General features: G+C 39.4%; 2 protein-coding genes across 7 annotated transcripts in view; one reads left to right on the top strand and one right to left on the bottom strand.

Annotated features, from left to right (window-relative positions):
- The window catches only part of ST3GAL6 (ST3 beta-galactoside alpha-2,3-sialyltransferase 6), a 72,578-nt gene that overhangs the window by 46,231 nt on the left and 13,566 nt on the right, over positions 1-12,781 (bottom strand). For both annotated transcript variants that reach the window (XM_080565634.1, XM_080565648.1), the window contains exons 2-6: positions 11,774-11,899; positions 10,959-11,086; positions 6,484-6,580; positions 4,182-4,329; positions 2,291-2,369 (exon numbers count right to left, since the gene is read on the bottom strand). The gene's annotated coding sequence lies outside the window, so the exon portion shown is untranslated. The remainder of the gene's footprint in view (positions 1-2,290; positions 2,370-4,181; positions 4,330-6,483; positions 6,581-10,958; positions 11,087-11,773; positions 11,900-12,781) is intronic.
- Positions 1-12,781, top strand: part of LOC308181997 (uncharacterized protein) — a 32,295-nt gene that overhangs the window by 6,080 nt on the left and 13,434 nt on the right. For 2 of the 5 annotated variants that reach the window (XM_080565941.1, XM_080565942.1), the window contains exons 2-5: positions 1,317-1,448; positions 4,692-4,741; positions 6,903-6,941; positions 8,527-10,935. In XM_080565941.1, the coding sequence (XP_080422067.1) occupies positions 1,327-1,448; positions 4,692-4,741; positions 6,903-6,941; positions 8,527-8,738 (423 nt within the window). In that variant the 5' untranslated portion in view covers positions 1,317-1,326 and the 3' untranslated portion in view covers positions 8,739-10,935. Of the gene's footprint in view, positions 1-1,316; positions 1,449-4,691; positions 4,742-6,902; positions 6,942-8,526; positions 10,936-12,781 lie in introns of those variants that run through there. The other 3 variants (XM_080565943.1, XM_080565944.1, XM_080565945.1) reach the window with 3 other exon arrangements.

Consider the following 12,781-nt stretch of genomic DNA (forward strand, 5'->3'; position numbering starts at 1 on the left):
AGTTACCCACAGGAAATTGGGCTGGTGGCATGGGAGAGGGAGTCAGGCTTTCATGGCACTTTAGGCTGAAGAGAGCAGCCTTAAGGCAGAAAAGGGCAGGGTGGTGTCCTCAACTCACAGGTATAATCATGGAGGGGAGTTTTCTTCTACTGCTCAACTCGTTTTCCAAAAGGAAGCCAGATCTGACCCACATGAATATGATCAATAGGCCAATAACAAAGGCATTTGTAATCTTAATACAATATTCTTATTTCAGCGTTTAGCCATTTCATCCAGCCTAGTGGAAAACACCAAATGATCTTTGCAATTTATTTTAAAGCTGTTTGTCTTTTAACTCATCATCATTTAATTCATCATAAAATTCCCCATTGTACATGAACAGGAAGTGCTACTTCCAGCAGCCCAGACCACCTGTTCACAGCCTTTGTTTTTTGGGGGATGGTTGTTTTCACTTTGGACATCTCATTGTAACCTGGCCTTTCTTGTCTGCTGCTAAAATATAAAGGTGCAAGAAGAGGTCTGTCATTGAAATGTTATTATAGAAACATTACTGGGAATTGTGCCATGGTCAACTTTAACTTTCCAGACACCACTTGGGAAACAAATGGTTCTATTAATAAACTTGTGCCCGGCTTGCCATATGACCGATAGCTGACAGATTTCTTCAACTGACAGAAGTCACTGAGACAAAAAGAGACAACCCCAACTTAGTAAGCAATGAATACATTCAAAAAAAGCTGGTTATCAAAAATAGCATTGGGCTGATTACTCAGCAACTGTTTCCATTTACATTAAACAGAAAAACAAACAGAAGCAGGTGAGTAATTAATTTTTTCCAACTTCAGAAGGGCAAACTTTGTCAGATTAAGGAAATATATTAGTGAATTTACCTGGACTGAAGAGCTGAGAGACCTGAAGGTGGTGAGAAGTTGGAAAATATCTAATCAAAGGTATAAAAACTATCCAACGTATGTATTACAAACGAGAAAAATCTTCTTGCAAGCACTCTAGGACTGAATAAGTGAAAAAACCAACCAAACAAACAAACAAAAACACTACAGAGATGTTCTTAGGAGCCACAAATGGCAAACAGTGCTGGGCAGCAAAGATAGCTGTGGTGTAGAGATTGAGATGCATGGGATTAAGGCCAGATTTGTCAAAGTCAGTGGGATAGGACACATAGACTACTGACATAAACAATAAATAATTCTTCAGCTGTTCATAGAAAAGGAGAACATGCCATAGGAAAGGCACTATTTCTCTACTAAAGGTAGAGAAGAACTTATGCAATTCTACAAAACTGGTGTTTCCCCCAGGACATAATATATGATGTGTTCTCACACTCAAGAAGAAAACAATTCCGAAAAAGATGCAGAGAAGGATTACATGGAGAATGGAGAGCCTGTCTTGCGAGAGGAGCTAAACAATGCTGGCATGAGAACAAAGAGGTACAAACTGGCTGTGAATTTAATGAATTCCTTGCCATAGCACAAACCTGGAAACTAGTTGGTACCCTTGCTCTACTTTCTGCTCCTCTGTCTGTGGCACATAATCGTTTGGCTCTTTAGCCTTTTTCTACAAGCCTCAAATTTGTTGTAAAGTATTGGTAAGGACTCTGTGGCACAAGGTGAATTGGTGGTATATAAAGGCAGTATTTTATGGATGTTTTTGAACAAAAAAATTGCCATGCAAACCATCACAGCCCTGCCTCAAATCATCCAGGTCCCTAACTACTACGTCTCTTCTGGTGCAAAATCTCTCCCTCTGCTCTTAACATCCATTCCCATAAAGAACTCCATCTCATTAGTATTACCCTCAGGTCTGGTAGCCTTCACTTTTGCTAGATAAAACCTCCCCTTTTTCTTAGGAATACACTTGTACCCTCCCTTTTTGGGAGCTCCTCCCCCCTCAAAAGGCATAGGCATACCTCTAGCCTTTTTTCTCTTTGTGGGATAAGGCCTACTTAAGCCTGCCAGCCAGGAATCAGAGCCTGGGGCTAATTTCCTTTCTTGCACCTAAAAAAAACCCAAACAGCTGCCCTTATGGGTACTTAAAATGCCCACATGCCTGTTACATGTAGTTGCCTATGGCAGTGGGAGAACCAGTTCTGATGACACCACTGGTCTTCTCAGTCCTGATGAGCAATCATTCACACAGAGAGACTGGAAATTACAGGAAAATCATAAGGACAATCATGAGCAAGGTTCAGGGAAACCCACTTGCAGAAGAAGTGGTGAAGAAGCCCACCTCATTTCTTGTTGATTGGCATAAACAACTCTGGCTCAGGTACCTCTTTCTCTTGGCAGATGGACTCAGGACACCTCTCCTCCTGTCTTTGTCTCCACATTTTTTTTGTCCATGCTCTGAATCTGTGTTATAAGCAGGAAAATGATGGTGATCCACTTGAAATTAATGAAAACAAAGAGTTTATAGTTGTAGTGTATTGAATAAAGAGGCGACGTCCTCAGTCCAGATTCTCAGTGGTACTCAGCCAAGTTGTGCTGTACAAGTAATTCAAACCAGCTTTTACCCAGCTAAGGAGTCTTGCCTGTTCAGTCAGTTCTCACTGTGTAAAGGCTGAAAGCACTGGCAGCAGCTTTTGAGCAGTTTAGACAGTAACTTCCTGCCCTTCCCCCTGTGATGACCTTAGCACAGGCTTGAGCTACATTCTACCATGACTAATGACACTGCAGACATATTAACCTTGACCCTTAACTAAATGTGGGCTCCTTGGGCAGTGAAGGTGAATCTGGAACACTCAGAGGCAGGATTCCAGTCGCCATGGCACTGCCAGTTTGGAAAGCACAATGGGATCAGAAGTGAGACCGCTCTTGTTCCATTAACAGTCATCGCCTTGAACTAACCGAGTGAGGTGCAGCCTGCAGCTCTCCTCCTCTGCAGCTGGCTCTGCAGAGAGCCCAGGGTCAGGTTACATCTTCAGCGCCTATTTTAGGAGTCCTCTTGGAACCAGTCTTACTAGTGTACGTTTGACTACAGCACAATGATGCCACTGAGGTTTCAGTCTTGTTAGAGAAATCCATCATTTGCTACTTGGCTTTCATTAGCTGGAAGATAGATTTAGAAAGTGCATTTATCTAGCTCAGCATGGTATGTAAGTGCATAGGCAAGAGCATGAAAACTTGTTGGGGTGAAACTCTGCCCACAAAATGGGCATCATTTGAAGTCCTGTGAGCTTCACCTCTCTCTTTCTTGCCTTAAAAGCATGGAAGGACTAAGTCAGAAAACTATAAATACAAACAATGCTGCTTTGGCTTTTTATTATTATTATTATTATTATTATTTTTGAACTGGCCATTGTTTATAATTACCTAGTTGAGAAGAGGCTGCAAGCAAACTCACACCTTCTTTTAGGTGTCACACAGAAGTGTGACCAGATTAAGTAACTTTCCGTTATGTTACTCTCACCCTTGCACAGCTGATCTTTCCATCTACATTTGTGCTTTTGAGCTGATCGTTGAACTTGATGAGAATATGTGAAGTGTCAGTTAGCCTGGGCAAGAGCACAAGTGAAGCCTAGCTGCCTTTCAGATATGTCTATTATATAAATATAGATTTCATGTCACTGAAACAACTTTTGTTTAAAGCAATACCACAAAGTGCAGAATCCATCTCATTGCCTGTTTTTTACAAACATTTTCTACCTTTCTACTTTTTTTTTTTTCCCCTCAAGTATTCTCCTTTTTTCTTTTCTGTTTTAGTAATTGGGAGGCTCAGCTTTCCAAATGGCCTATTCATACTTTCTTGTGAACATAACTGAACCAGATCTGACTCTTGTCCCGAAGGTACTTAGGAAGTGGGGAAAAACTAATTACAGAATTAAATTACCTGGGACAAACAGCCTCGTTTTGCCAGTTTAGCCAGCTATCCCATGACCTAAAGAAATTTGGGTAACCCAGTAACTGCAATGGTCAAAAGTCTCTGATCAAATCAACTCTACTGTAGACATATGTAATAGTTTTTCAGAAATAATTCTATTTAAATAAATAGTTCTGTTAAGGATTTCCCAATATACAGGTTGGTAGGAGCTACTAGAAGGTAGTTCTGTATCCCAACAGCAAACAAAGACAATCTTGATGGACTGTTGCCTATAAGTTTTGCTTAAACATGTAGTAACAGCTGAATTCAGAAATCAGAGGATACTTTATAAAGAGAACAGTTACCTTTAGGTGACAGAAAGCTTGACCCAAAATCATTAGAAGAGTCCACATCCTGCAGGTGGATATGTTCTTGTAACTCTTCTGATGTTACAGTGTCATGAACATGTGGAACAAACATGAAAATTACCCCAATGCTACTGTGCTACTGTTGCTGAAAAGCAATCATGAACAATGATTTACAACAGGGAACAATAGAGAAACAACAATAGAGAAATTTGAGAGCAGAATCTGAGACATTAATACTGCAAGTCCAAAGGTCTATTTTATAGGAAAGAAGGCTCCTGCAACCTTTCCAGAAGAGGCAAATAGCATGGGATGCCAACAGTTACAGTAATTACATGCACTTAATCTCTTAGAAGCAGAGATGGTCTTTTCAGAAGTAACACCAAGGAGTAAAGACATATTTTCAGAAATAAGAAAACTCACAAGACTTCACTTTTTAAAGTTGCAACTTCTTGCCTTTATTTACTCTTTCCAGCTTTCTTCTCTAATCTGATGTTATTCTTTCAAAAGGGATCAATCTGCTGCTGCGTCTGGTTTTGAAGAGACAGCGTGTGGGGCAGGTAACACGGCCTACTTTCTGAACAGGTTTTCTTCCATACAAAATGCATGCAAAGTAGGTGATTACTAAAACTTTCATACTAACTTAACTATCATTTGTTAGTAGAACTTACCCAATATTTTTAGTGCTCTCTTAAAATATTTCAAGATGCCTTTAAATGTTAAAAAACTTCAGCAAAATAAATGCAACTGAGTCTTGTAATATACCACTCTCCGAGTGGAAATGTTTTGCTTTCTAAGAACAAAAAAGGACATTTGTTTCACTCTCCAAAACACATGCAGAGTTGTGCCATGAACCAAGGCACCAAACTGGTGCCACAGAAGTGATGGCATATAGCTTGATTTTTCAGTTCTTTCAGACCAGTAAGGAAATGTAGAAGAAGGAGCCTAGGCCACATGAAGAGAAGCAAACAGGACAGCTTAAAAAAAAAAAGGTAAAAAATGCCCCAAAGACTTTTTTAGACATCTTTTCGTTAAATATTTCTTTCAACAAATGTTACCCATTTACTGAAAATAAAGTCTAAAGTCTACCTAAGTCCAACGTGTCTGAAAAGCAAGAAAACCAACACTTCAGTTCAGTTCAGTTCAGACACATCTTGGTCCAGATCTGTCTTCAGTTTCTGGTGCCTGTGGGTCCTGCGTACAACTCTCAGTTGACTCAGAAAGCATTTCTGAGCATGGGAACAGAAACATTAAGGCAAGTTGTAGCTATGAAAATGAGGTAGAGTATCAGTTTTGTTTCAAGCCAGTGCAGATCTGATGTCACTACGTGACACCAAGAAGTAGAAATTCTGTGAGATTTGCATCAGAGGCATTTGACTCCGTGGCCAGTTACTTCTAGCAGCACCCCCTGTGTTGCTCCGTCATCATCATTGTGTTCTACCTTTTTGCTTGCTTTTCCTCATCTACAATTACAGTTGTACATTTTCAGTCAAGGGCAAGAAGCATTTGTCCCTCAGAATCCTGCTTGAATTCTTGCTGGTTTACTCATTCGGCTCCTTAAAAGTTCAGAAGATGGACTGTGGAGTGTGCTTCTGGTATCTTGGCCTGCAGGCAGCCCTATTAAGCAGACTTTTTTTTTTTTCCACCTCAGAGTCAGGAATAGCAGGTGTCCTCCAGATCCTGGCAGCACTCTTGAGAACGGGACTTCAGGATTTTTTTGATTCCTTGCTCCAATAGCCCAGAAATTAGAGAATCACAGATGCCCCCTCCTCTCCCGTCCCTGGGCATCCCACTACCACATTGTCTAAAAGGGAGCAAAGAAACCCCAGGTTTTATGGCAAATCTAGGAGATTTTGAAATTAGAAGTCTGCAATTTCTTAATCTTCCTTGGTCCTTATTTGTTGAAATCAGCAAGCCAACACTTTTCAGATTTCTGTTCTGTGGAGGGCTTAACAATTATCTTTTATTGTATTGTGGACTGAAAATAAAATTATTGATTTTCAAAGTCCTCTGCAATGTGAATTTATTGTTCTATCTTCTTTGAGGTTTGAGAAGGTGATATAATATCTTTGGGAAGACAGATGGGTGAATACAGGTCTGAACAATCAGTAATTAGTAACAGTCTGCAGATATTACAGTAGATAGTTTCAAGAGGAAAGCCTCTGACAGATTAAAAAATACGCATTTCAAAAACATCTCTAACCTTCAGCATGAAAACAGATGACATTTAAAGAAAAAATAATTTTAAAATTAAAATAGAAAGAATGCATGCCAAAATTTGCAAAAGCTGGTTTCACCTTACCTCTTTAGCATGTCTTTAGGGATTGATTTGCTGAAAATGTTAAAGATGAAATATTTTTGGCTGTTGAGTTGATTAAATGCAGCAAAAGCAGCTTTCCCTAAGCAACAGGAGGGGGGAATAAAAGAACAAAAATCATACCTTCAACTAAGAAATAACATAGACTCAAATACGATAAACTAGAATTCAACAGAGAGCCTGAATCAGATTACTTTATCTACCAGTAATTTTAAAATGAAGTGTATCCACAGTCCCCAGAGGCAATAAAACGAGAGCCAAGCTGATTTAAATGCTGGGCAAAACAAACATAATGCAGATCTGACCATTCTGATGTTTGTTTGTAGTCTAAAACAATTCTACGTCCACACCTGTGTTTAAATACTATACTACAAACTTTAAACAACTGGTTTTTTTTTTGTCAGAGCAAAAAAAATTGAGAATGAAAGATGCTCCACTTTGCTGTAAGTAAACACTCATTTGATTAGTATAGTTTGTAGTCATGCCTGCTAGAAGAGACCAGAAAATGCAACTGCCACTGTAACAAGAGAAACAAAGATTGATTAGCTTCTGATCTGTGGACATTTTTTTTCACCATAGTCGATAAAGCATAAAGCAATTCTGATAGTTATTAGTTTTTAGTTTCAGCTAAACACCCCCCCCCCCTTTTTTTTTCTTTTCAAAACCGGTACAGTTTTTTTTGCAAGTTTCACCTGTGCAGGATGGTCAGACTGATTTACTGATACTTGGGCTGGCGGATGTTCTTTATCAATTATGGAGAAAAAAAATGTCCATGATACACCATATGTGAAAAAGCTTATTCATAATTGTAATACAAATTTTCCACTCTTTGTTTATACATCTGGAGGCTCAGCTGCATCTACTGGTTTATCTTGCTAGAGCCAAGACTGTATATTGTATCCCTGCAAACAATATGGTCAATTATCAATACCAAATGTGCCAATAATTTGTCTTGCAAAAAGTGAAAGACTCAAACCTAATTATTACAAATAATAATATATTGGTAGATTTATAAGATAGGTTTGGCAAGTTTATCTATTTGTCCTGTTCTTCAGTTGCTTACAAACAAATCTTGACACTGTAGATTTCCTCATTTGTAATTACTGACTGTAATTTTGGGGGAAAAATTTACAGGGGGATTTGCAGCATCTTGGTTCAAAATTGATTTTAGTTTGCTCATATGAATGTAATTGAATATGTAATTGAATATGAAATATGTAATTGAATTATGTATATGTATTGAATATGTATTGAATATGTATTGAATATGTAATTGAATATGTAATTGAATATGTAATTGAATATGAAACAAACAAACAAAAAGACCAAAAAAAAACCACGAGTGAGGCAAGCTCATTATTTGGAGTTTTGTTCAAAAATGGACTGTTTATAATACTGTAATAGTTGGAGGGATAGGTCACTTGGCATAACATGAGAAACATTTTGTCATATGCATGCAGGCATGGGTATGTGTTGGGGTGGAAAGGTGGCAAGTAGCAAGAGGCAGCTCACCAGTGAAACTCTGAATCAGGAAATGACATGACTCAGATTTCTAAGAACTACCACACAATAGTAGAAATGTGATCCTGGAGAAACCTAATAAGCATTTTGTCACCCACAGTCATAATCCTGTTTGCTACTTAGGGAAACAATTTCCTGAGAAGTAAACAGAACAAAATGTCATGAATATAAGTAGCTACAAATATTGTCAAGTTTGTATTGCTTGACTTACTCAATGAGTGTAAAGTTACACTACAATCAAAAATGCTTTTAAAGAAATAAGAGCTATCTGCTCTGTGCCACTTGACCCATTTGGTTTCTGATACAATGATGAGACTCCACAAAGTTTTCACCACAATTTCCATAACATTAGAGACTGTCAGTGTGCTTCCTATTAGAAGCTTTGCACCTTCTCAGAGAAGGCAGAACAGCAATGAACTGAAAAGAGGAGTTTGTTGTCTACTGCAGTGTTGGTGCACTGGCTAGCCAGCACAAATTCACAACCCATGTATTTCTATTTGAATTCAGATCTCCTGGTAACATCCACAGCAGAAGACCAATCAACACTACTAAATGGCCAACAAAGTTTAAAGGAACCAATTGAGGTAAAACTGATGTTAAATCTGAAGCTAAAGTTTATAGTCGTGAGTATTAACGGATCAGAAGCTCTGAATTTCCACATAAGTGGCCACCTTCAAAACCAGTTACAGCTACCCAGAGAAGCCCTAAGCTCTTTCTGACCTGTCTTATTTACTACATCATGCTTTAACTCTCTGTAATAGAACCAGAATGTGCAATCACGTGACAGAGTTAACTACAATCAAGGAACCACACCCATATACCCACTACTTCCTCTCTTCCCTTCATAATGGCCATTTTGGGTTTTAAATCAGATCTCTTGATTAAGGTATATCTGTTATGCCACACATTTCTTGGTAGTTGAAGATGAAAACCAATAGAGAAGTCTGGCGGAGGTATTCTAGGCCAGCATTTCCACAAGGGAAGAGTTGTATTCACTCTCTCTGTCAATTTGTTCCTGTGATGTCCATATTCACTCATAAATGAGCTGTAACCTACTCTTATCTTGAGTGACTTTATTTCCCAGGTGGATACCCTTTTGGTAGTCCTATTTTCTCTCATAGCCTCTCACCAAGTTCCTTGCTTTCTGTTCTGCTCTAAATCATGCCCATTCCCATATATTCATTTTTCTCCTCAGGCACCTTAACCTTCAGTATTCTCCTTTATTCTCCCCATGAAAATAAAAACACATATCCAACAGGCTTCTCTCCCTTCTCAGTCATCCTTTCACCACTGATGTCCCTGATTTCTGTCCAATTCTTTGACTACTTGCAAAGAGATTGCCCTGCTACCAAGATCTGCTGTCCTAAGAAAGCCTCTTTAAAAGCCTGCTCTGTATGGTGCTCTCAGTTTTTAATCATAGAATGGTTTGGGTTGGAAGGTACCTCAAAAATCACCTAGTTCCAACCCCTTGCCATGGGCAAGGACACCTCCCACCAGACCAGGTTGCTCAAAGCCCCATCCAGCGTGGCTGTGAACACTTCCAGGGATGGCGCATCCATAGCTTCTCTGGGCAACCTGGTCCAGGGCCTAACCACCCTCTGAGTAAAGAATTTCTTCCTTATATCTAATCTAAACCTATGCATTTTTTAGTTTACAGCCATTCCCCTATGTCCTGTCACTACACTCCCTGGCAAAAGAGTCCCTCCCCAGCTTTTCTGCAGGCCCCCGTTAGGCACTGGAAGGCCGCTACAAGGTCTCCCTGGGGCCTTCTCTTCTCCAGGCTGAACAACCCCAACTCCCTCAGCCTGTCTTCACGGGAGAGGTGCTCCAGCCCTCTGAGCATCCTCATGGCCCTCCTCTGGACTCGCTCCAACAGCTCCATGTCCTTCTTGTGCTGGGGGCCCCAGAGCTGAACGCAGCGCTCCAGGTGAGGTCTCACAAGAGCAGAGCAGAGGGGCAGAATCATCTCTCTCGCCCTGGTGCAGAACGTTGCACTTGGTCTTGTTGAACTTAATGAGGTTTGCACAGGCCCATCCCCCAAGCCTGTCCAGGTCCCTCTAGATGACATCCTTTCCCTCCATTGTGTTGACCACACCACACAGCTTGGTGTCATTGGCTAACTTGCTGATGGTGCACTCAATCACACTGTCCATGTCACCAACAAATATGTTAAACCATGCCTATCCTAATACCAACCCCTGAGGAATACCACTTGTCACTGATCTCCACTCAGACATTGAAACATTGAGCAACTCTTTGAGTGTGGCCTTCCAGTCAATTCCTTACCCACCAAGTAGCTTATCCATCAAATCCACATCTCTCCAATTTAGAGACGAGGACATCAGGTGGGAAAAGTCTCGTGCCTTAGGTTTGTACAAATTTTTTTGGCTCCAATCTCAGAGCATTATTGAAGGAAAACAAGGATTTTCAACAAAATTCTTCTATTACAGATTCGTTATCAGCCCCCCCGTGCTTATTTAAAACACCTTTTCTGCTTGAACTTTACAAAGACCTTTGCTGTTTATGTGGTACTGAATCCACAACAAATGTATGATTTGTCTTTACTTTGGCTAAAAAAAGATAGCATTACTGGTGTGATGGATACCTGTCATTAAGACAGTCATAGGTAGACCTACAGTCTCTGAGCATATAATATTTTTAACAACAACGCCCTCAAAAAGCATATAGTGTAGACACAGGGTCTTTAGCACTGTTTGGCTCTACAAATCAATTCCTATTGCACTGTGCTACTCACTAATGTAGACAGCACTCATCACCTCAAGGTAAGATATATCCATACATGCACAAACATCCAAGTGCTGCCTCTACAATTTTTCTTAGCAAAGACAAGGCCTCACTGCCAAAAAGCACTTGGGGTTCTTCCAATCTTTAATTAATTAATGCTCCAAGAAATAGCAATTCATTTAATTACTTCTTACCTGGAAGGCGATTTTCACTGACGCAGTATTTGAAAATTTTTGACCAGCAAGGCTTGTACAGACTAGCTCTTCTGTGAGTCACTGAGTTCAAACCTTGGGTCACAGGGCCCCTCTGTAAACACTTCTTGCTGGAAGAAAAAAAAGAGTCATATTACTGTATCATGTTCTTGGTTTCCTTACCAGATAAAATTTCCTACTGAATTCATAACCACCTCTTTCCTCTGCTTCGTAGGCTTTGTTTTAAAACTGTGGGGGCAAATGCCCTTTTCTGAGTTACCATACAATTAGAGGGCAAAATGAAATTATGTCTTTTACTGTTCAAATATAATTATCACATGCAAGTTTCAGAAATATGGTTAAGCATCAATATAAAGAAATCTGCCAGAGTTGTACCATTCTTATTTTTTTAAATAATTATTATCTTACTGTTAAATTTATCTCTCTCTTTTTTTTTTCTTTTTTTTTTTTTTTTTAAAGTTTCATGAAGGTTAGTAGTTTTGGGAGATTTCCAAATGGTCCCTTCCTGCTATAGGTGTTATTCCTTGAGTGTCCTACAACACTACTCAGAACACTTCTAGTCAACGAAACCTAAGAACCCTATGCCATTATATCCACAGAATACCCCCAAAGATACTTCGCTATTGTGTAATATTTTGGGATAATATTAAGACATTCTGCAGTAGACATTGGGTAAGTCAGAAAGATTCCTAACTCCTGGATCAGTGGCCCAAATGTATCTCCTCTAACTGCAATATTTGAAGTCTCATGAAAAATACCAAACACAGCACCGATCCTTCAAAAATGGAAAACCTTACCTTCATGAAATGAGCAGTTCACAAAGCTGCTGACTGTCTTTGTGCTGTCTTTGCACAATTGTTCCAGTCCATTATTATTCTTTCTGGCATTTTTTCCATTTTGATCAATAGAACTTTACTCATGGCCTGATGAAGAAACAATTAATTCTTATGACAGATGCCTTACCTTCAAATATCAGCAATGATCCTCACACCCTGTGGAAGAAGACAACCGGCCAAGGTTTGAGTCTACCAAATCACCTGACTCTGACTTGGCTGTACTGATTTAGTTAACATAGCTACCTATGTAGATTGACAATCTGAAACTTATTTAACAATAGATAACAGATTGAATTAGGTTCAGCTATTTACAATACGACTTAGGAAAGAGCCCACAAAAGGTATCTGCACTGATTGAAGTAAACTGAGTCAAACTGATGCAACAGTCTTTATTATCTTCCTCTGTGATTTTCAGTCCTACATTGCTTAAGTAGGACCCTGACACAGGATTTCTCCTGGAAAATGCAGATAAAACAATTCTCTCAGAAGACTTTTTTAATTAGTGTGCATGTGGCAATGGTCTGGAGATGACAAGGTAGAATGAACAGACTTAAAGAGCATAAGAACTCTTATATTCCAAGACTAACACTGCTTGGTAAGGACTGCTTTTGTGTAAATTTATTCATTGGAGTTAAGCACTTCCTGTACTGTATCAGCCAAACTGCAGGTAAAAATATTTAATGATGTTTCCTTTGGGTCTTGGCACTTTGGGTCTTGGCACTTTCCGTTCTGTCTGGAGTTGATAAAAAATGAATAATGGCAGAGTTCAAAGGAAAGGAACAACTGAGTGAGTTCAACATGTCTGGGTTAATGTAGTTTTCCACTCAACAACTCACAGTTTTATAACAAATACCTATGGGACAAAAATAATGTGTAGGACATGATCCTACAGTTTCTCTATCATACCATACCAGTTCACCTATCACCCTGTACTGTGCTATGATCACATTTATGTAGTACATACCAACG

Source organism: Anser brachyrhynchus (genome assembly GCF_964034855.1).
Source record: "Anser brachyrhynchus genome assembly, chromosome: 1".
Classification (NCBI taxonomy): Eukaryota; Metazoa; Chordata; class Aves; order Anseriformes; family Anatidae; genus Anser; species Anser brachyrhynchus.